At 34.9% G+C, this 23,055-nt stretch overlaps 1 protein-coding gene across 3 annotated transcripts in view; it reads left to right on the top strand.

Annotated features, from left to right (window-relative positions):
- Positions 1-23,055, top strand: part of Slc9c1 (solute carrier family 9 member C1) — a 129,242-nt gene that overhangs the window by 92,016 nt on the left and 14,171 nt on the right. For all 3 annotated transcript variants that reach the window (XM_021263780.2, XM_004835826.4, XM_021263782.2), the window contains 4 exons: positions 1,645-1,770; positions 3,001-3,099; positions 3,659-3,832; positions 14,091-14,222. In XM_021263780.2, coding sequence (XP_021119439.1) covers positions 1,645-1,770; positions 3,001-3,099; positions 3,659-3,832; positions 14,091-14,222 — 531 coding nt within the window. The remainder of the gene's footprint in view (positions 1-1,644; positions 1,771-3,000; positions 3,100-3,658; positions 3,833-14,090; positions 14,223-23,055) is intronic.

Raw genomic sequence — 23,055 nt, 5'->3', positions numbered from 1 at the left:
TGAGGACCAGTAGAACAGATCTGAAGATGCAGAAACAAATCCAGACACACTCAGCCACCTCATCTTTGACAAAGGAGCCAAACACCCTCACTGGAGGAAAGCTAGCCTCCTTAATAAATGGTGCTGGAAAAACTGGGTTTCAACTTGCCAAAGATTAAAAATAAACCTATATCTCTCACTATGCTCTAAACTAAAATAGAAATGGATTAAAGATCTAAATATTAAAACAGAAACACTGAACTGGCTGGAACAGAGGTTAGGTAGAACTCTTGAAGACATTGGTGAAGGAAAAGATTTTAGGAACAAAACCTCAGTTGCCCGTGAACTAGCACAAACAATCAACAAGTGGGATCTCTTATCAAAAAGCTTCTGCACAGCAAGAGAAACCACAAACAGTGTGAAGAGACAACCCACAATGTGGGAAAAATTTTTCACTAGCTGTTCCTCAGACAAAGGTCTACTATCTAGAATCTATAAAGAACTTTAAAAGATCAGACCTCCCAAATTTAAAGATCTAGTGGAAAAATGGGCATCTGAAATGAACAGACATTTCTCAGACAATGAAGTTGAAATAGCAAAAAAAATATGAAAAACTGCTCAACATCACTGGTCATTTGAGAGATGCAAATGAAAACAACGCTGAGATTCCAGCTCACCCTAGAAAGAATGGCTGGTATCAAGAAATCAACCAATGCAAATGCTGGCAGGGCTGTGGGGAAAGAGGAACACTGCTCCACTGCTGGTGGGAGTGTAGACTGGTGCAACCAGTTTGGAAATTAGTATGGAGGCACCTCAAAGAACTAGGACTGGAAGTCCCATTTGACCCAGCTATTCCCCTGTTGGGTATCTTCCCCAAAGAATTAAAAGAATCATACCACAGTGATATATGTGCACCCATGTTCATAGCAGCACAATTTTTAATAGCTAAAACTTGGCAACAGCCCAATTCCCATCCACTGCAGACTGGATAAAGAAAATGTTTTTTTTTTAATAACATGGAGTACTACTCATCCATAAAAAAGGAGAAATTATAGACATTTATAGCTAAATGGATGAACATTGAGGCAATACTCTTAAGTGACATAAATAAGACACACAGGTATAAATACCAAATAGTTTCTCTAGTGTGAAAAACTGAAAGTGTAAATAAGGACTAAAAGTATAATAGATAATGTGAAATAGGAAGAAAAGGGGCAAAGGGGAGGAGGAAGTGGGAGGGGTAGGGGAGAGGAAAGAAGGGAATGGAATTACTATGAGAAAAAGAAAAATGGAAACAAAGTCTTTGTAAATAGGGAGGGATGAGGGGTTGAAGGGAGGGCAGGGGAAGGGGGAAAAATAAGAACCAAGAGAGATTATGTAAAGGTGCAAATTTCCAATGATGAATGTCACTATATTGTATACCTAAAATGTACCAATAAAATTAATAAAGAAACATAAAAAGGAAAGAAAATATCTTAATATATGACCAGATTAATGATGATACAAAGAGACAGAAAAATGCCACAAGAGGGGAGAGTTTGGATCTTTCCATAGAAGAACACAAATCTCAAAAGATCAAGAATAGTAAATAGCACAATAAGACTTTTAAAAATGTTTTATGAATTCTTTTTGGTAAATTTTCTTTCTTGAATTTTGGGTTTTTAGTTAATAATGGCCAAAAAAAGAGAAGTACATGATTTTCAGTCTATTATCAAGCCTCTTACTGTTGAAGAAATCCTATATCATATTCCATGGCTTGATAAAAATCCAAAGTATATAGACTTTATTCAGGTAAGATTTTTATTACTTAATAGTATCATTCTCAATGTATCAGTAAATACTCTTTTTAAAAAATAAGGATTTAGTCTAATTCAAAACTCTCTCATTGCTCCCTGTTACCTATAAGATAAAATAAAAATCCCTTTGATTGACACACAAAATCCTCCCACTATCTGTCTCCTGCCTGTCTCCACCTTCATCTTCTGTTTTGTATCTGTCCTATTACCTTTATACTCAATTTATGCTGAACTTCTCAACATGTCCTATATGCTTTTCATGGTTTTCTAATTCCACTCATCTATGGATACTATTTACTTTTTTTGACATGCTCTCCTGTTCTACTTTGTCTTGGAAATTTCTTTATTGTACACCTAGAAATCTCCCCATACTCAGACAAGTCAGCTTTAGTTATTTACCATGAACCTTTCTTGTGGTCCACAATAAGATTGGAAGATCAAAGGTGCCATGATTTTGTCAAATATATACTTTTATTATACATTAAGTACATCGTATTACAATTATTTTTACATTTCTGTCATCAACTATGTTTTTTTAGCTCACTTATCATTTGAATAATCAGCCCGTATCACTTTGCATAGAATGATACTCAATAATGTATATTCAATCAATGTTTTGGAATAAATAAATGCATCTAACTTGCCTTAATTGCATTCTTTTTCTGTATATTTGGTGCCAAAAGACCAATTATATTTTTTCAACTGCTTAAAATATTTAGAATGGAAGATATTTTTTATTTATTTCATTAGCTGTTAACAGCAAAAGTATATGAAACATGTATATGCCATTAGCTTACATCTGTCCCTATTTCTTTTCACCCAGATGAAACACTTTCTTCCTCCCATTATATTCTTATTCCTAGATTATTTCTTTCCTTACCATTTATAAATACTGCATTTGAAATTAAAACTCTCTATGGATGGATATCCACCTTCCTCTCTTTGCTATTCATAATTCCTATCTTCTCTTGCAAATTTATTAGCAATACAATATCTTCAATCTTACTGAATATTTACTTTATAAAAGTGAAACTCTTAAAACTAAATTTCAACATTACCAAAGAGTGCTAAAATATTGTTTTGGGTTTTTTTGGGGGGTGGGGAGTGGTACTGGGGGTCAAACTCAGGTCCTTGCACTTTTGAGGCAGGCAGCAGAACCACTGAGCTAAATCCCCAGCCCTGCTAAAATATTGTTTATAAGTAATGTATTTGTGATATTTTTTAGGCTGGAGCCAAAATTGTAACATTTGATTGTGGAAATGATATATTTCAGGAAAATGATGAATGCAAAGGAATATATATAATTATTTCAGGCATGGTAAAGGTAAAGGAAAGATGTTTATAAATGTATGCATGACAACTTATTTAAAATCTTTTCTTTTAACCTGTTTAAAATCTTTATAATAGAGACAATACTTTTCCATGTTAAGAACTGCATCATTTCTTTTTAAGGACAGCAAGGACCATCCAAATGATGATTTTCATGACCAAACACAGTGAACAACAATGCCCAACTGTTTTTAACCCATACTTTCTCATAGATAACAAGAAATCATGAAAGAGTCATCTATCTTAAGATGCTAAGTTCTAAAACGAATTTTTTCATCTTATATTTATATGACTTGGAGATTTAACCATTTAAGTGGTTATAAATTGATTGAGTTCAGGACATCAGAGAGATTAGCATATTTAAGAAAACTTTTTGAATCACTGTTAATTTAATAAATTTTCTTTGAAAGGAGAAATAAGGATTTTAAATATAATATGATGTATATGCAAGCATTTCAATTGTTAAAATCAAAGTGGAAATACATGAATTAGACATTTTTTATAATACAAGTTTAATGCCATATGTATTTTTCTCTTTCTTTACTCCTAAACAGCTTCAAAGAGGAAAATCAGATTCGGAGATTGACTACATTCTCTTGGAATCAGAAGAGAAAGCTTATCCTATTGTTAACAAAGACTATGTGCTTGGTGGAGAAACAATAGGAGAATTAAACTGCTTAACTGATAAACCAATGCAGTATTCTGCCACCTGCAAAACTGTAGTTGAAGTCAGAAAACATACTGTATTTCTTACTATTGTGTTTCATTCAATGTTTAATATCACATTTAAAGCCTTTTCAATGTTTAGATATGTCTATAGTATAATGGTATTTTACTTTTAAAAATAGGAAAGGTAAAAGAATAAATTTTATGACAAAATTTTACTCATGTAGTATAATGTTCTGGTAAAAAATGGTTATGAAAGTGAACCTACCATAACAAGAGAATTCAATCAGAAAAATAGGCCAAAGGAGCTCTTTCATGTTGCTAGGAGCTGTTTTATGGTGAATTGGATGAGTTATATTAACTAACAATAGTATAATTTGGAAAGTGAAAAAGGCATAAAAGTCATACCTAGAATGTAGTAATTGTAAACTTAAACAAAGTGGATAAGAGTTTGCCTAGACATGTCTGAGGACAAAATGCTCAACAAGCTCTCATTGGCTTAATTTGAATGAGGGAAAAAAAGGTAACTCTCATTCATGAAGTCACAATGAAAGAGAAAACCTGAGACCCTTCAAACCTCTTGACCAAACCAGTTTACAGAAAATGCATGGTGAGAAACAAGTTCAGTTACACCAAGAGGGAATAATTAGTTCAATCTAAAATACAGAAGATTCTGCAGAGTAAGTTGATTTCTTCAACAAATCACATAAAAAGTGTGTGTAGAGAGAGAAGGAATATTATTAAAATTGGATTTAAGATATATAACAACCAACCAAATGTTATTACTGTACTTTGAACAATTAATTATAAGGAGACTTATTTAAGACAATCTTGGGAATTTAATATTAACAGAATATTAGATAATATTTTAAATTTTGTTAATTATGATAATTACATATGTTTATAGCTTTAAAACATCTCTACCGCTAAATGATGCATATTAAAATATTTAACAAGTAAAATTATGTGATACTTAGAACTTTAATAAAAACACTAACTTTCAGCTTTAGGGTATGATGAAGTCACTGGTAGCACGTTAGCTCATCTAACATAACCACAAAACTTGACAGAATGTAGGAGACAAATGTTTTCATCTACTGAAATCATGAGTTTAAGTCTGAAGATTCTAAAATAAAAGACACTCAAAAAGTAATCCCTCTTTACACCTGATCTGCTTGGCACTGTTTCCCAATCAGAATACAGTAAGACCTCATGTAGAAGATGGTTATTCTGTTGAGATGAGAATTCAATGATCATAAATCATAGAAGCTAAAATGGATGAAATCTTCCAAACAAGGAGTAGGAGAAAGAGTTGCACAGAGGAAGACTGGATAGTCTGTTTGGTAATTCTCTACAAGTCTTCAGTTGAGAGATGCATTGCACATGCATAAAGTGAGACAGAACTAGATTTACCAGATGCCCCCCTCCTCATATGTCCAGCTATTTCTCAGGAATCATACCTAAAATATATAGAGAACACAAAAACTTAGACTCCCCAAATAAGAGACCCAATTATAAAAAATGGGCTATTGAAAGGAATAGAAACCCCAAGAAGAAGTATAAATGGCTAATAAATACATGAAAAAATATTCAAGATTGGCTGCCACTAGAGAAATGCAAATTAAAACAACACTAAAATTTCATCTTACACTGGAAAGAATGGCTACCATCAAAAAATCAAGCACACAGGAGGTGAGCCACTCCCAGCACACAAGAGAAGGCTTCTCAGCCACTGTACCCCACTGCAAGCACAGAGGAGGTGAGCCGTGCAGATGCCAGCAGCACCCCTCAAGTTGAAATGAGAAGACACGTAAACAAATTTCAAAACCAGACTTCCAGATCACCTAAAACAACCCCAAAGGGAAACAAGATGGAACACTGTGATACTCAACCACCTGGACTCCCTGAACTGTCAACAAAAGAGGATCTGGGAAAAATGAAATCAGAAATAATTTCTCACATAACAACAGAGATTGCGCCCATAGTGCAAGACATGATTAATAAATCTAGAGAGGACACAGATAAAAAAATAGAGGAGCCGAGGAACATGATGGAATCCAACATAGGAAACAAATGGAATCCCTAAAATAGATGCAAACAGATTTCCAGGAGATTAAAAACTCCATTGAAAGTCTATGCAGCAGAATGAACCAATATGAGGACAAAATTTCAGATATAGAAGATAAGATTGCAATCAGTAACCAGGAAAAGAAAAATTGCTTTAAAATTGTAAGCGACCATGAGAAATCAATCCAGCAGCTGCTAGTTGTTGCAAAGAATAACATAAGACTGATCAGAGTCAATGAAGAAACAGGAGAGAGTGCAGATGACATAAAAAATTGTTCACAGAAGTGATGGCAGAAAACTTCCCAAGCAGGGGAAAAGAACTTGACATACATATAAGTGAGGCATATAGGACTCCAATGAATCTTGATTTTAAAAAAATCTACACATAAGCATATGTTAAGGCATATATTAAGGCATAGGCATATGTTAAGATTCCAGAAATCCAACAGAAGAACAAAATTCTACAAGTAGAGAAAAGACACAAATCATATACAAAGGAAAGCCCATCAGAACCACAGCACACTTTTCAATGCAAACCCTCAAGGCAAGAAGGGCTTGGAGTGATGTATTTCAAGCCCTAAAGGAAAACAACCTCCAACCCAGATTGATCTACCCTGCAAAATTATCTTTCAAAATTGATGGAGAAATAAGATACTTTCATGGCAAAGAGTACCTTAGGAACTTCATGAACACCAAACCAGTACTCCAAAAAATTTTAGACAATATCCTAGGAAAAGACAAGGATCACAACCCCAGAAAGCCCAGCAGAATGAATCCTTCAGGCATGACAAGAAATAAAACACATAGGGGGAGAATCCAACAGACAGAAAAAGTCATGACAATGATAAGTCAATATGTATGAGTTACAACCATCAATGTTAATGGTCTCAATTCACCAATCAAAAGAAATAGACTGGCAGAATGGGTCAAGAGGCAAGATCCAACAATATGCTGCATACAAGAAACACATTTAATTCAAAAAGAAACTCATAGTCTGAAAGTTAGAGGGCGGAAAACAATACTCCATGTGACAGGAACCTGAAGAAAAAAATCAGGAGTAGCTATCCTCTCTTCAGATCAAGTGGATTTCTAAGGAAAATCTGAAACACTCTGGTCCCAAGAATTTCAGATAAAGGCTAGTCAACTTGTATGTGCAAATCTATTGTGAACATGTGTTTTCATTCCTCTCAAGAAAAAAACTTAAGAACAGAACTGTTGGTTCTTAACAGTAATATAAGAAATTTCTATATTGTTTTCCAAAATGGTTTTGTCATTTTACATTCACATTAGCAGTATTAAAAGTTCTAACTGGTTCACACCTAAGCTGACACTTGTTCTTTTAAAACTTTTAACTTCATCTCCCTAATGAGTGTATAATTCAATTTTGTTATTGTATTGATTAGTATTTTTCTGATTCTAGTGTTGCACACCTTTCCTTGTGCTGTACTGGCTATTTATCATCTTCTTGTGTCCACTTTTTAATTGGGTTGTCTATTAATGAGCTGTAAGAGTTCTTTATATATTCTGGTCATAGGTTATATGCATTGTAAATATGGTCTGTTTAAGGACTACTTTTCATTTTAACGATGTCATTTAAAGTTCTAAATTTTGATGGAATCGCATTTATCAATTTTTTTCTTTTATACATCATGTTTTTTGTATCCTAGGAAGTTCTTGCCTAACCTAAATTCATAAACATTTTCCCTTATAATTTCTTCTTAAAGTTTTATACTTTTAGGTTTTCTTATTTAGGTTCATAGATCCCTTCAAGTTATTTTCATGTATGGAAATAAAGAGTTGAGGTTAATTTTTTATATACAGATACCAGGTGTTCTAGTGCCATTTGCTGAAAACACTATCTTTTCCTCGGCTCTTGAGTTGAGTTTTTGTTCTATAAAATGCTACTGTTAAATAATCTTTCAAAACTCAGTGGACCATATACATGTGGTTCTATTTCTAGATTCTCTATCTTATTCCAATGATCTATATGTCTTTCCTTACACCAACACTGCCTTGATTTCTGTAGCTTTAGAGGGAGTCTTAAAATTAGGTACTAAATGTCTTCTGACACTGTTTTGTTTTCATTTTTACTTTTCTAGGTCCTTTGTACTCCTACATAACTTTTAAATTTCAATATCTAATTCTTCATTTACAGCATGTATACATAGACTTGAATTTTATATATACCTTGTGTTTTCTAATCCTGCTAAATTCAAATACAAGTTCTAGGGGCTCCTAGAGATTTCTTAGTATTTTTCTTTGTAGATGATCATTTCATCTACATACAAAGATTTTACTTATACCTTGCCAATCCTATCCTAATTGCGTCATTTTATTGCCAGACTGTTTTGGTTTGGGCCTATGTTTCAAAGTTTAATGGACAGATTAAGAGTAGGCATATCTGCCCTTTTTCCCCACCTTAGGGAGAAAACATTGTATCTTCTCCATTCATATAAGGCGGTCTCGCTGGAGATATGGAGTACAAGTCTTTGATCTGTTGGGAGGGTTCTGTTCTGCTTCTAGTCTCCTGATAGCTTTTACCATGAGAGGCTGTAGAGTTTAGTCCAATACTTTTTCTCCAACTAGTGACAGAATCATATGACTTTTTCCTTTCCCCTGTTAAAATGATGACTTTGGGGTGGATCTTCCAATGCTGAACCAACACTGCCATCCCTATAATAAAACCACTTTCTACATCCTGCCAAATTTGACTTCTAATAGTTTGTTTTGTTAAACAAATTTCTATCTATGTTCATACTTTTTTCTTCTATTATCTTTATCCAGTTTTAGGATTAGCACAATGTTGAGTTCCTAAAATGAAGGGAGAAGTGTTCCTTCTTTTTTGTTCTTTAAATGTTCAATATAATTTATCAGTTAAAGTGTATATGAGCCCAATGTTGTCATATAGGTATGTTTTCAAACTAGGAATATACTTTCCTTAATAGGTGCTATTCAAATATAATATTTCCTCCAGAGTTAGTTTCATTAATTTGTCTTCCAAGGTACTTCTCAGAAGTTGTCAAATTTATTTCAAAAGAGATTTTTGTAATATGCTTTCTCTATCCTTTTAAATTCTGTAAAATCTGTGATAATGTCCCCTAGATCTTAATATTATAATTTGAAAAATGTATAATTGATTTTTTGTAATAGGAAGAAAAGGTCTAAAGGAATAGGGGAAGTTGGAGGGGTAGGGGAAAGGAAAGAGGGGAAAAGAAAAAATATGAGAAAAGTATAAAAATGGAAACAAAGTCTTTACAAATAGAGAAGGGTGGAGGGGGTGAAGGGAGGGCAGGGGAATGGGGAAAAAATAAGGACCAAGATTTGTCATCTAAAGGAACAAGGTCCTAATGATGAATGTAACTGTATTTTATACCTAAAACGTACCAATAAACTTAATGGGAAAAAAAAATCAAAAAAATCACAAATGCTGGTGAGGCTGTAGGGAAAAAGCAACATTTCCACAATGTTGTTGGCAATGTAAGTGAGTACAACCACATGGAAATCAGTATGAAGATTCCTCAAAGAACTAAAACTAGGAATTCCATTCGACCCAGCTATTTCCCTTCTAGGTATCTTCCCAAGAGTAAAGACATTATATTACAGTGACACATGCATACTCATGTTTGTAGCAACACAATTCGTAATAACTAATTCTTGGAAGCAGCCTATATGTCCATTACAAATGAATGGATAAAGGTGGTATTTATATATAATGAAGTACTACTCTGCCATAAAGAAGGATAAATGAGTGATTTGCAGGAAAATGGGTGCACCTTGAGATCATTATATTAAATAAAATAAATCAGACACACAAGTTTAAATATCACATGACTTCTTTTATCTGAGAAATCCAAACTATAATTGAAGAGCAAAATTAAAGATAGATAATAGGAAATAGGTAGAGAGATTTTTTTTTTTCAAAAGGGAAGGAGACCAAGAGATGGAGAGAAGGGAGAAAAGAGAAGAGGAAGGGGATGAACATAACAATCAATATGAGTTATGTCAGGTGTGGTGGTGCACACCTGTAATCACAGCACTCAGGAGGCAGAGGCAGGAGGACTGCCATGAGTTTGAGGCCATCCTGGGCTCCATAGTGAGTTCAGGGCCAGCCCAAACTACATAGCAAGAACTTGTCTCAAGAAAACAAACAACAAAAAAGATGAGTTATATATATTCAATAACTGCCCACAAGGAATGTTACCATTATATACTGCAAATATGTACTAATAAAAACATTGAAATGAAAAATAATGTAAACTAAAATAAAGAACCCAGCTCTGCCCCCTCACAAAAACTAGATTCACCAGATTGCTGAGAATGTAACAGAGACATTAGAGGCCAAGAAGTGCCTCTGAATCTTGCTAGGAAAGACAGTCTCTTAGGACTACAAGGATCCAATTGAAGGACCAGAAGGAATAGACCTTAAGAGTAAAAATCGTGACCTAGAATAAGTCTTATTTTAGAGCTACCCTGAAAAAGTCTAAAAGCAAGCTCTGTAAGAATCCATGGTTGTTATGGCTGTGTCTTAATGTTCCCCAAAAGCCTCATGCAATCATAGGTGGGGCTTTTTCTGGAATTGATTCATGGTATAATGCTAGGTTTAAGGGCATTAGGATTGAGGATGTGAGTGCCCTAAGTAATCTGCATAAGATAAATGGGGCAATTACAAACTGTGATAAAGAAGATGTGTTTTTTTATGAAATGGAGTACTACTCAGCCATAAAAAACAACAAACTAGAGACATTTATAGCTAAATGGATGCATATTGAGGCCATACTCTTAAATATATGTGTAAATACCAAATAGTTTCTCTGGTGTGAGAAACTGAAAGTGTAAATAAAGACTAAAATGATTAAAATGAATAATTGATAATCTGAAATTGGAAGAAAACTCCAAAAGGGTAGAGAAAGTGGGAGGGGGAGGGGAAATGAAAGAAGGGAAAGGAAAAAATGATGAGAAATGGAAAAAATGGAAACAAAGTCTTTGTAAATAGGGAAGGGAGGACAGGGAATGGGGAAAAAAAGTAAGAACCAAGATAGATCATGTACAGGTACAAGTCCCAATGATAAATGTAAGTGTATTGTATACCTAAAATGTACCAATAAAAGAATTTAAAGAAAAAAAAGATAAATGGGGCAGAAAAATGCTGCTAAGGGTCCATCCCCCTTCCCTGTTGCTTTGCTACCTTAGGTCCACCATGAACTGTTGCCCCTCTGCCATGTGACACCCAACCTTGGAACCAGCTGATTATGAACTGAAGCCTTTACAAACTTTGAGCTAAATAAACCTTTCCCCCATTTACTTTGAGTGTTGGGTATTTTGTCTCAGCAAGGAGAAAAAAGTAACTAAGACTATAGTGAAGACAAACTTTGAATTTAAGAACCTCCAAGTTACACTGTCTTGAAAAATACTACTTATTAGCCCAGTCAAATCATAACACCAAGCCTAAACAAGCTCATATGATCAGATAATACATGAGTTGCCATCTAAAAGAAAAAAAAAGTCAACCATTTTTAGAGAAAAAACAACCTGGGATCTCTATGTATCATCAATAATCATGAGTTATTAAACATACAAAGAAACATGAAATAGTAATCCATAGTATAAAAAATAAGTGTAGGGGGGCATTGAATAGAAACTAACATTGAGATTGCCTAGAATATGGACTGTGCACACAAAGATTTTAAAGTAGTTGTTAAGAACAGATTCCTTCACAATAAATGCTCTGAACAAATTAGGTATAGATGGAGAACACCTCACTATAATAAAGGTCATATTTAACAAGCCCATAGCAAATATTATATAAAAAAGGGTAAAAATCATAATCCTTCTAAGGGCTGAGCATGGTGATACATGACTATAATCCCAGCACTCAAGAGGCTGAGGCAAGAGAATCACTATGAGTTCAAGTTCAGCCTGGCCTATATAGTGAGTTCAAGGCTACCCTAAACTACACAGCAGTGAAACCTTGTCTCAAAAAAAAAAAAAAGACTTTCCTAAGATCTGAAATAAGACAATGACACCCATTTTCACCAGTTTGATTCAATATAGTATTCAAAATCCTAACCAGAACAATTAGACAAGAGAAATAAAGAATATCCAAATTGGAAAGGAGGAAGCCAAATTGATACTGATTGCACATGATATGGTCTTACCTATAAAAAACCTTCACCTGGCATGGTGGTGCATGCCTAATCCCAGCACTCAGGAGGCTGAGGCAGGAGGGTTCCATGAGTTTGAGGCCAATCTAAACTACATAGTGAATTCAATGTCAGCCTGAACTGCAGAGCAAAACCCTGTCTCAAATACATAAATAAATAAATAAATGAAAACCTTCAAGACACCACAGAAAACTAGGACAAGTAATAAATTCAGCAAAAGTGCACAATACAAAACAAACATACAAAAAATTAGAAGCACTGCTAATAGTGAATTACATAAACTAGAAATCAATAAAGCAATCTCATTTACAGTAGCTACAAAAAATTAAAAGATTGAATAGAATACAATAAATGGAAAGACCGCCTATGTTCATGGATTGGAAAAATCAATATAGAAATGTCTGTAATATCATAAAGTGATCTATGGATACTGAGAAAAAGATATCTCTTTAATAAATGGTGCTGGGAAAACTGGATATCTACATGCATAAGAATGACTAGACCCCTAACTCTCATCATATAAAGTATCTACTCAAAATACATTAAAGGTTTAAATGTTGTTTGACACCTAAAACTGTGAGTCTACTGTTAAAAAAAAAAACAAAACAGGAGAATGTTTCAGGACATTGGAATGGGCAAGAAATATCTGGACAAGACCTCAAAAACATAAAAAATAGAAGAAAAAATAAACAAATGGGATTACATTTGTACAGCAAAGGAAACAATCAACAAAGTGAGGAGACAACCTAGAGAATGAGAGAATATTTGTAAACTATATATCTGAAAAGAGGTTAGTATCCCAAATATATAAGGAACTTCATTCTCAGTAGGAAGTAAATAATCTGATTTTTAAATAGGCAAGTCCTAAATAGACATTCCCCCAAAAAGACATATAAATGGCTGGCATTATGTTTATGAAAAGGTGCTCAACATTAACCATCAAGGAAATGAAAATCAAAACCACAATTAAGTATCATCTAACTGTAGCTAAAATGGCTGTTGTTAAGAAGATAAAACCAAGTTCTAGTGAAGATGTTAGAGAAGGGAACTGAGGCAAAATTTTTATAGGAATGTAAGTTAACTAAGCCATATAGAAAACAGTATGGAAGTTCTTCAAAAAATTAAAACTAGAACCACCATATGGTCCAGCCATCTCACTACTGGGTTAATATCCAAAGGAAATAAAATCAGTATGTTGATAAACATCTACACTCCCTTGTTTATTGCAACGCTATTCACAGGCTAAGACAGAATCAACCTAAGTGTCCATCAACTGATGAATGATTCAAGAAAAAGTATTTTACAGTGGAATAGTATTCAGCCTCAAATAAAATAAAATAAAATTCTCTTTCAAAACAATATGAATGAGTGTGGAGTGCATTCTATTACATGAAATAAAAATCAGGCACAGAAAGAAAAATACTGCATAATCTCATCTATGTGTGAAATCTAAAAATGTATATTTCATAAAAACAAAGTAGGAAGGTGGTACCCAGAGACTGTTAGCAGTGAAAGGATGGCAGAAAGGAAGATGTTGGTCAAAGAGTACAATTTTTTAGTTAAAGTAAGTAATAAGTTTTAGCAATCTATTTAGAAACAAGATTTAGTAAGCAGCGGCACTATATTGTGATCACAGTTAATAATAGTGTATTCTAAATTACTAAAAGATTAGATTTTTTAAATGTATACATAGATGAAAACATCACATTGTACTCCATATTTTACACAATTATTACATATAGATTTAAAATAAATGAATATAAAGTACACATGTATAAAGTATGGATATGTTATTTAGTTTGACATTTTCACAATTGTACATACATCAGATATCACATTATATTTATATATGTAATTTTTTAAAACAATACTAAATAATCTCTCATTGAATCATGTGGCCTTTATATGGTCAGGTATATTACAAGATTATAAATTAGTTATGAATATATACATTTTATAGGTTTTCAGGCCATAGGGTGAATCTTACATATTTTAAATTCTTAGCTTTGATGTTATTATAATGAGGAAAGCCTTATTTCTTAAACCACAGATGACAGTATGAAATGTTAAATGCATATCATTCTTTTTTCAGACATATTTTATTCCCAAAATTCACTTGTATGAAGGCTTTGAAAAATACTGTCCTCTAATTGAACAGAAAATGTGGCTAAAAATTGGACATGGTGTTGCTGCCAGGAAAATCAGGGAACATCTGTCTTATGAGGTAAGAACTGTTTGTGTAAACTCATCTTTCTCTCTAAATGAATCTGCATTAAAATACTCTCAGAATTGACTACAGCCAGAGATTAAAGATGGCAGAGTACAAGTCAGCAGTAAGTCACTGCATTTATAGGACCTGGAGTGAGACACCGGGAAAAGTATACAATGAGAAGCAAGAGAAGAGGTCTAGGAATCAAGAAAGCCCCAACCAGAAAGCTAAAAATTATGGAGAACTAGAAGGCAACATTGAAAAAAGAATGAAGTAGTCTGGAATGCTAACCCTGGCTCCTGGGTTGGAGAGAGGAAACTGACTCTGCAAGCACAAGATATGCCTAAAAGAAGTCAGCAGCCCCAGTGACAAACAATAGACCATCAGCCCTAGCCTGCAGTTATTGTAAGTTTAAAACACAGTGTGGGATTTTACTCTAAAAGTGACTCCCTCACTATGGCAGGCTAGCTTTGGAAAATAAATCCATTGTGGTGTGTGCAATATTTAGAAGTGGAATAATCAGGACCCATTTTGAGGAATGGTTTATTGTTTAAGGGCAAGATATTCTGAGAATAATCAGGACCCATTTTGAGAAATGGTTTATTGTTTAAGGGCAAGATATTCTGAGAATTCCCTTTTTAAGGGAAATACACTTCAGGGTCTCTGGGGTCAACTAACCACAGTGACTGGGTGGCAGATGGACAAGAGATGGTCATGGTGAGGAAGGCCAGTCACAGACCCACGGGAAAGTTTAAGCAATGAGGACCTCAGGTTATAGAGAATACAGTGATTGGTAGCACTGCCTTCTCTGGTGAGGAGTCAAGCCCATTGCATGTGGTATTCTGGGGGGACTGGTTCTGAAAATACTGGGGTATTGCATGGCTGATCTTGCTTCTTCCTTCTAGTACAAAACTCAATGATGTAATTGCTTTTCCCACCCACTAACATGGTGAGGGATACACCTGTTTGTATGTTTTCCAGTTCCCTGGGTATACAGGTGGGGATGGGCCCTCTAAAGCAAGAGGGACACCTCAGAAGCCAGCTGCAAAACTGCATGAGAATAGCAGTGGCTCAAGGAACACAGAAGGATCAAAAAAAGCCACTAAAAGCCTCTGGAGTGAATCAGCCCTGAGGTAGACAATATACCATTTACTGACCACACAGCATCCACACAGCCAGTCTGTTTCATGGATTTGGAAACAAAAAGAGGCCCTAATTGGGATTGGCTGTTTCCCCTTCCCATATCTAATGGATTCCAATGCTATACGTCCTGGAAATTACCAATCCAAATACCTTAGCATGGAGGAGATTTTTGTTTTTTTATTTTTATTTTGACTCATTTCTCTGTTTGTCTTTTGCTATTTCTTTTTCTTCTTTAGTTTTATTTTTCTTTCCTTAGTTGGATTTTTCACTTTTCCCTTCCTTTCCTTGCTTATTCTTTTTAATGTTACTGCTAGCTAATTCTGTTTTCTTTTTAAGTTCTTTAATTGGATTTTGATTTTCTGTACTCCTCATCTTATCTTGTTTTTCTTTACTTCTCAAATTTTATTACTGCTTCCATTTTCCTTCTTCCTATGCCCTCCGCTTTTATTATTACTACTATTAACCTTTATTAATTTTTATCCTTTTAACTTAGTCTAATTTATTATTACTGATTTCTTCTCTACTGTTAATGGTGATACGATATAATTATTACTTTTGTTTTTTGCTCTATGTAAATATTTGATTTGTTTTTGTGTCACTGACTTTACTATCATGAGTTTTCTCCTCTCTGATTTATGCTGGGATAGCCCCCCAAATGAAGCTGGACACTAAGACCCTCAAATAAAACTAGAAGACGTATCCATCACAACAGATATACAAATCTCACTATAGAAGCACAAGAAGTATAAAAAACAGCTTTTGGACCTGGAGCGCTCTGAAGAATGCTCACCTGGAAAACCTTGATTGAAATCAAGTCTGGTCAGTTCTGCAAGTTCCCACCCTGAGTGTAAGTGCTATCTTTAAAATCATCCAGGCAGACTTCTGGGAAGATGATAAAGTGCTGAACAACAGAACAACAACCTCTCTGAGATTTGGTATCCAGATGCTAGAATATAACAATGTGAGGAAGAGAAGAAGGGAAGTGGGTCCATAGGAACCAGCAAGGATCTGAAGCCAAAATGGAAACCCACAGGGAGAAAGAAGAGAGAGACCTCAAAGCAGAAGGAGATGGCAAGTAGCACTTCCTCCTTGAGCCCTGACTTCCTGTGTGGGAGGGGTGCCTCAAACCTGCAAAGGCACAGTGACTACTGTCAACCTCAGAGACCTCCACGGACAAACGCACCAGTAGAACAGAGCAGTGGATGCAGTGGACTGCAGTGGCTGGTGAAGTAGTCAGATATCCCCCAGGAGAGGGTGATTAGCTGGTCACCATCTTGGAAAGGCGCTAACTGAGCTCAGAACTCAGAGGAGCTTTGAATTGGCTCCATCTAGTGGCCCCCAGTGTCAGGGAGAAGCAGGAGTGAGTTCAAATAGGCCAGAGGTCAAGGAGACAAGTTCAAGCCAGCAAGAGGCACATGGAATGTAATCAGGTTCCATCCTCACAGCCAGAAACAAGCATGAACTTCCATGGAACTAAAGATGCAGGCTTGCTGGGATTGTCCACAACCCCTCTATAAATCTACAGCTGGCTTCAACATGGAGCTGGGCTCTCTCTGTCCACTCTGTCTACCAATGACAGCAGAGACACACCCTGAAGTAGACTTTTTTCTTTTCTTTTGTTTTGTTTTTGTTGTTGTTTTTCTTGTTTGTTTGTTCTTTTTTATATATGAGTGTGAACATTGTTTCTAGTTTGTTGTTGTTGTTGTTGTCGTCATTCTGTTCTTGTCTTAATTTCTTCCTTCTCTTTTTCCCTTCTGTCTTCTTGACCAGTTTCCCAAAGTTCATGTAATCTTTCTTCGGCCTCTAGCTTTGCTTCTAATCTTTTTTCTCGTTTTTATTTTTGTATTTTATCTCCCTAATTCCCTTTTAAATTTTCTCCTCTGAGGGTAAAATCATCATATTGAGGGCATAGTTACTGTATACAATTTTCTGGTTTGTTTTAGATTTTTTTTTATATAACCACAAATCAAGTTCATACAATTAAAGGTGACAAATTAATAGTTACCACAGTTTGCCATTGTCTAGGCTGTGTTTGTTGCTATTGTTATTATTGATTGTACTACTTTAGCCACAGTGATGTAATTATTCTAATCAGTTGTTCTTTATGGTATGCCAAAACTGAGCTTGCCTGAGGGTCATAAACAATATTATAGGTCAGTGCCAAAGAACCAGAGGTAGGCCAAATAGGCAGCAACTTCTCATCCCCAATAAATTGAAGAGGTAGGACCTTGCAACACATTCAAAATCCAAAAGCCAATTATACCTGAAAGACATTTATGAGAAGCGGTCATTTCCAAAGGGTTTTTGATACTACCAATAAAGGTATCTGCCATAAGAAATTTACATGCATCAACCCAGCAATTAAACTTCAAAAAATAGGAAATGAGAAGATATGAAACCAAAATGCAATAACAGAATTCTAGCTTGTAAAAAGCAAACCCAGATGTCAATGACATGGAATAATTCAAAAGCCGCCACCTGAACTCTCTGAAGATGTAACAGTGAAAGTAACAAAGCAGGTAAATGGGTCTCTAAAAAAAATCAAATCACAAATAATTTCTCAGATAACTACAGAGATGGTGGCCACACTGAAGAACATGATTAGTGACTCTGGAGGCCTTATATATTTTTTTTAAAAAAGAGGAACTTAGAAAACTGATGCAAACCATGAACACCCTACATAGGAAAGAAATTGAATCCATGAAACAGATACAGATATCCAAGAGATTAAAAATTCCATTGAAAGTATACTCAGCAGAATGAGCCAATGTGAGGACAGACTATCCGATATAGAAGACAGGATTGTGGATAGCAATCATGAAAAAAAAGATGTCTTAAATATAGCAGGAGATCACAAAAAATCAATCCAACAGCTGCTAGATGATGCAAAGAATAACATAAGATTGATCAGAGTTAATGAAAAAGCAGGAGATAGTGCAAATGACATTAAAAAACCTGTTCACAGAAGAAATTGGCAGAAAACATCCCAAACATGAAAAACGAATTTGACATACACATAAGTGAGGGATACAGAATTCCAATTAGCCGTGATCAAGAAAAGAAATCTTCACCAAGGCATATAATAGGCAAGATTATAGAAATTCAGCACAAGGAGATAATATTAAAATCTGTTAGAAAAAAGAAACAATTCACCTATAAAGGAAAGCTCACGAGAATCACAGCAGACTTCTCAATACAAACACTCAGTCAAGGAGAACTTCAAGTGCAGCATTCCCAGCCCTAGAAGAAAGCAAGTTCCAGCCTGGATGGACATAACCTGAAAAATTATCTTTCAGAATTGATGGAAAAATAAGATAGTTCCATGACAAAGAACACCCGAAGAAATTCATGACCACTAAACTAGCCCTCCAAAATGTTCTGAAGGCATCCTAGAAAGAGATAATGAAGACTACCTCTCCATGAACCCCAGCAGATTAAATCCACTTGGCAAGGCAAGTAATTAAACAGAGGAGAAAAAAAAAAGGAACCAACAACAGGAAGATAACATGACAAGGATAAGTCAATACATATCAATTATAACCTTCAAGGTAAATGGTCTCAATTCACCAATGAAAAGAAACAGACGGGCAGAATGGATCAAGAAGCAAGGTCCAACAATATGCTGCATACAAGAAACACATTTAATTAAAAAAAAAGAAATTCATAGACTTGAAGTCAAAGGATGGAAAAAAATACTCCATGCAACAGGAATCAGGAAAAGGGCAGACATAGTTAATCTACTTACAGACAAAGTGGATTTGAAGCCAAGACTCATTAGGAGAGACAAAGAAGGTCACTACATCTTTGTAAATGGAACTGTGCAAGAGGAAGAGATAACAATCATAAATATATATGCTCCTAATACCAACACATCCAACCTGAAAAATCAAATAAGCATTAATTCTGTTGTAATGGGGGTCCTCAATATCCCACTGTTACAAATAGACAAATCATATAAGAAAAAAATAACCAACAAAGAAATATCATAACTGAAACAAACTTTTGAACAAATGGGTTTAGTAAAGATCTACTTCTATTCCATAACATCAGAATACACATTCTTCTCAGCTGCATATGGGACATTCTCCAAAACAGACCTAGAACATGCTTAAGTAAATGCAAAGGAATTGAAATTATCTCATGCATATTATCAGAGCATTATGCAGTGAAGTTGGAAATCAATGGCAAAAGAAATCTCAAAAAGTAGAGAAACTCATGGAAAGTAAATAGCACCCTCCTGATGTTATAATGAAATTAAAGAAGAAATTCGAGAATTTATATAATTAAATGATAATACCAATACAACATACTGGAACTTATGGGACGGAATGAAAGCAATCCTATGAGGGAAATTTATAGTGGTGAATTCCCATATCAGAAAAACAGAATGAGCTCAAATAAACAATCTAATGTTGAACTTCAAGCTTCTAGATAAAGAAGAGCAGGTCAAACCCAAAACTCCTATGAAGGAGGAAATTATAAAGATCAGAGTAGAAATTAATGCAATGGATGCTAAGAAAACAATACAAAGAATCAATGAATCACAAAGCTGGTTCTTTGAGAGAATAAAAAAAATTGACAAACTTGGCCAACCTTATCTAAAAAAGGAAAGAAAAGACTAAAATAAATGCAATTAGGAATGAAAATTGTGAAAGCACAACAGATCCTGCAGAAATCCAGAAGAACAACAGTACCTACTTAGAGAACCTGTACTATAATAAGATGGACAACACAGAAGAAATGGACAGATTCCTAGATATATATGAATTACCAAAGCTGAATCAAGAAGATAAGAAAATTCTAAATAAATCAATATCAGCCAATGAAATTGAAGATGTAATTAAAAACCTACCAACAAGGAAAAGCCCAGGTCCTGATAGATTCACTGCTGAATTCTGCTCAGTTTTCAGATGACATAATGCCACTACTTCTTAAACTCCTTAATGAAATTGAAAGGGGAGCAATACATCCAAATTAATTCCTGGAAGCAAGCATTATCCTTCTACCAAAACCAGAGAATGATCCAACCAAAAAAAAAGAACTCCTTAATGAACATAGATACAAAAATCCTCAATAAGATACTGGCAAACAAAATGCAACAATTCATCAAGCAGACTATATACCATGACCAAATAAGATTTATCCCAGGCATTCAGGGATGGTTCAGCATACAAAAATCAATACATGTAATATGCCATTTTAACAGAGCCAAGGACAAAAAAATATAGTCATCTCAATAGATGCAGAAAAAGCATTTAACAAAGTCCAACACCCATTCATGATAAAACCCTACAGAAAATTGGTATAGATTGTCTTTAACTCATCTGAGAAAAGTCATCTATGACAAACCAACAGCCAACATCATAGTAAAAGGACAAAAACTGCAAGCTTTCACATTAAAATCAGGAACAAGGCAAGAATGTCCACTATCATTATTCTTACTCAATATAGTTCTGGAAAAATTAGCTAGAGGAGTTAAGACAAAAAATAAATGAAATATGGATAGAAAAGGAAGAAGTTAAATTATCATTATTTGTGGATGACATTATACTCTATATAGAAGACCCCAAAAATTCCACAAAAAAGTTTTAGATTTAATAACCAAATTCAGTAACATAGCTGGATACAAAGTCAACACTCAAAAATCAATAGTATTCCTGAAACTCAACAGAAGAACAAAGTTCTACAAGCAGTTAGAGAAAAGAAACAAATCACATACAAAGGAAAGCCCATCAGAATCACAGCAGACTTCTCAACACAAACTATCAAGGCAAGAGGAGCTTGGAGTGACATATTCCAAGCCCTAAAAGAAAACAGCCTCCAACCCAGATTGATGTACCCTGCAAAACTATCTTTCAAAATGGATGGAGAAATAAGATGCTTTCATGACAAAGAGCAGCTTAGGAACTTCGTGAATACCAAACCAGCACTCCAAAGAATTTTACACAATATCCTGGGAACAGACATTGAGGATCACAACCCCAGGAAGCAAAGCAGAATGAACCCATCTGGCATGACAAGAAATTAAATGTAAAGGGGGAGAACCCAACAAAAAGAAAAAGTCATGGCAATGACAAGTCAATACATTTCAGTTATAACCATCAATGTTAATGGTCTCAATTCACCAATCAAAAGACTGGAAGAATGGGTCAAGAAGCAAAATCCAACAATATCCTGCATACAAGAAAGAGAACTCAAAAGGAAACTCATAGACTGAAAGTTAAAGGGTGGAAAACAATACTCCATGTGACAGGAACCCCAAGAAAAGCAGGAGTAGCTATCCTCTTGGCAGATCAAGTAGATTTCAAACCAACACTGATTAAGAGAGATGAAGAAGGACACTACATCCTTGTAAAGGGAAGAATCCAAGAGGAAGAGATGACAATCATAAATATCTATGCACCAAACACTAGTGCACCCAACTATATAAAACAAATACTAACAGACATGAAAAGTCATATATACACTAATGCAATTGTAGTGGGGGACCTCAACACCCCACTGTCACAAATAGATAGATCAACTAGACAAAAAATAAGTAATGAAATACTAGAACTCAAACGAACTCTTGAACAAATGAACTTAACAGATGTTTACAGAGTTTTCCACCCCACAAAATCAGAAGACACATTCTTCTCAGCTGCACATGGGTCATTCTCCAAAATAGACCACATACTCACACATAGAACATGTTTAAGTAAGTGCAAAGGAATTGAAGTTATCCCCTGTATATTATCAGACCATAGTGGGATGAAATTGGAGATCCATAGCAAAAGAAACTCAAAAAATTTCATAAACACGTAGAAAAAGAAAAACACACTTCTGAATAACCAATGGGTCACAGAGGATATTAAAGAAGAAATCAGACAGTTCCTTCAATTAAATGACAATGACAGTACAACATATTGAAATCTATGGGACACACTGAAAGCAGTCTTACGAGGGAAATTCATAGCAGTGAATATGCATATTAGGAAAACAGAACGAGCCCAATTAAATGACCTGATGCCACACCTCAAGCTTCTAGAAAAAGAAGAGCAGGACCACCCCAAAGCTCATACAAGGGAGGAAATTATAAAGATCAGAGGAGAAATCAATGCAATGGAGACTAAGAGAATGATACAAAAAAAATCAATGAAGCCAAGAGATGGTTCTTCGAAAGAATCAACAAAATTGATAAACCCTCAGCCAACCTTGTCAGAAAAAGGAAAGAAAAGCCCCAAATCCATGCAATTAGGAATGTAAAGGGTGAAACTACAGCAGACCCAGCAGAAATCCAGAGGATCATCAATACCTACTTCCAGAACCTATATGCCAGTAAGATGGACAACACAGAAGAAATGGACAGATTCCTAGATACATATGAATTACCAAAGTTGAACAAAGAAGACCTAAAAATTCTGAACAACCCAATATCAACCAATGAAATTGAAAATGTAATTAAAAACTTATCAACTAAGAAAAGCCCGGGCCCTGATGGCTTCACTCCTGAATTCTACAAGACATTTAGAGAGGAACTGCTGTCACTACTCTTTAAACTCTTCAGTGAAATTGAAAGGGAAGCAATACTCCCAAATTCATTCCTGGAAGCAAGCATCACCTTGATCCCCAAAGCAGAGAAAGACCCAACTGAAAAAGAGAATGATAGGCCAATCTCACTCATGAACATAGATGCAAAAATCCTCAATAAGATAATGGCAAACAG

The sequence above is a fragment of the Heterocephalus glaber genome, unplaced genomic scaffold (genome assembly GCF_053883595.1).
Source record: "Heterocephalus glaber isolate CG9 unplaced genomic scaffold, H.glaber_assembly_v1.0 deba00000122, whole genome shotgun sequence".
Taxonomy (NCBI): domain Eukaryota; kingdom Metazoa; phylum Chordata; class Mammalia; order Rodentia; family Bathyergidae; genus Heterocephalus; species Heterocephalus glaber.
This window is presented reverse-complemented; position numbering and strand designations above follow the sequence as displayed.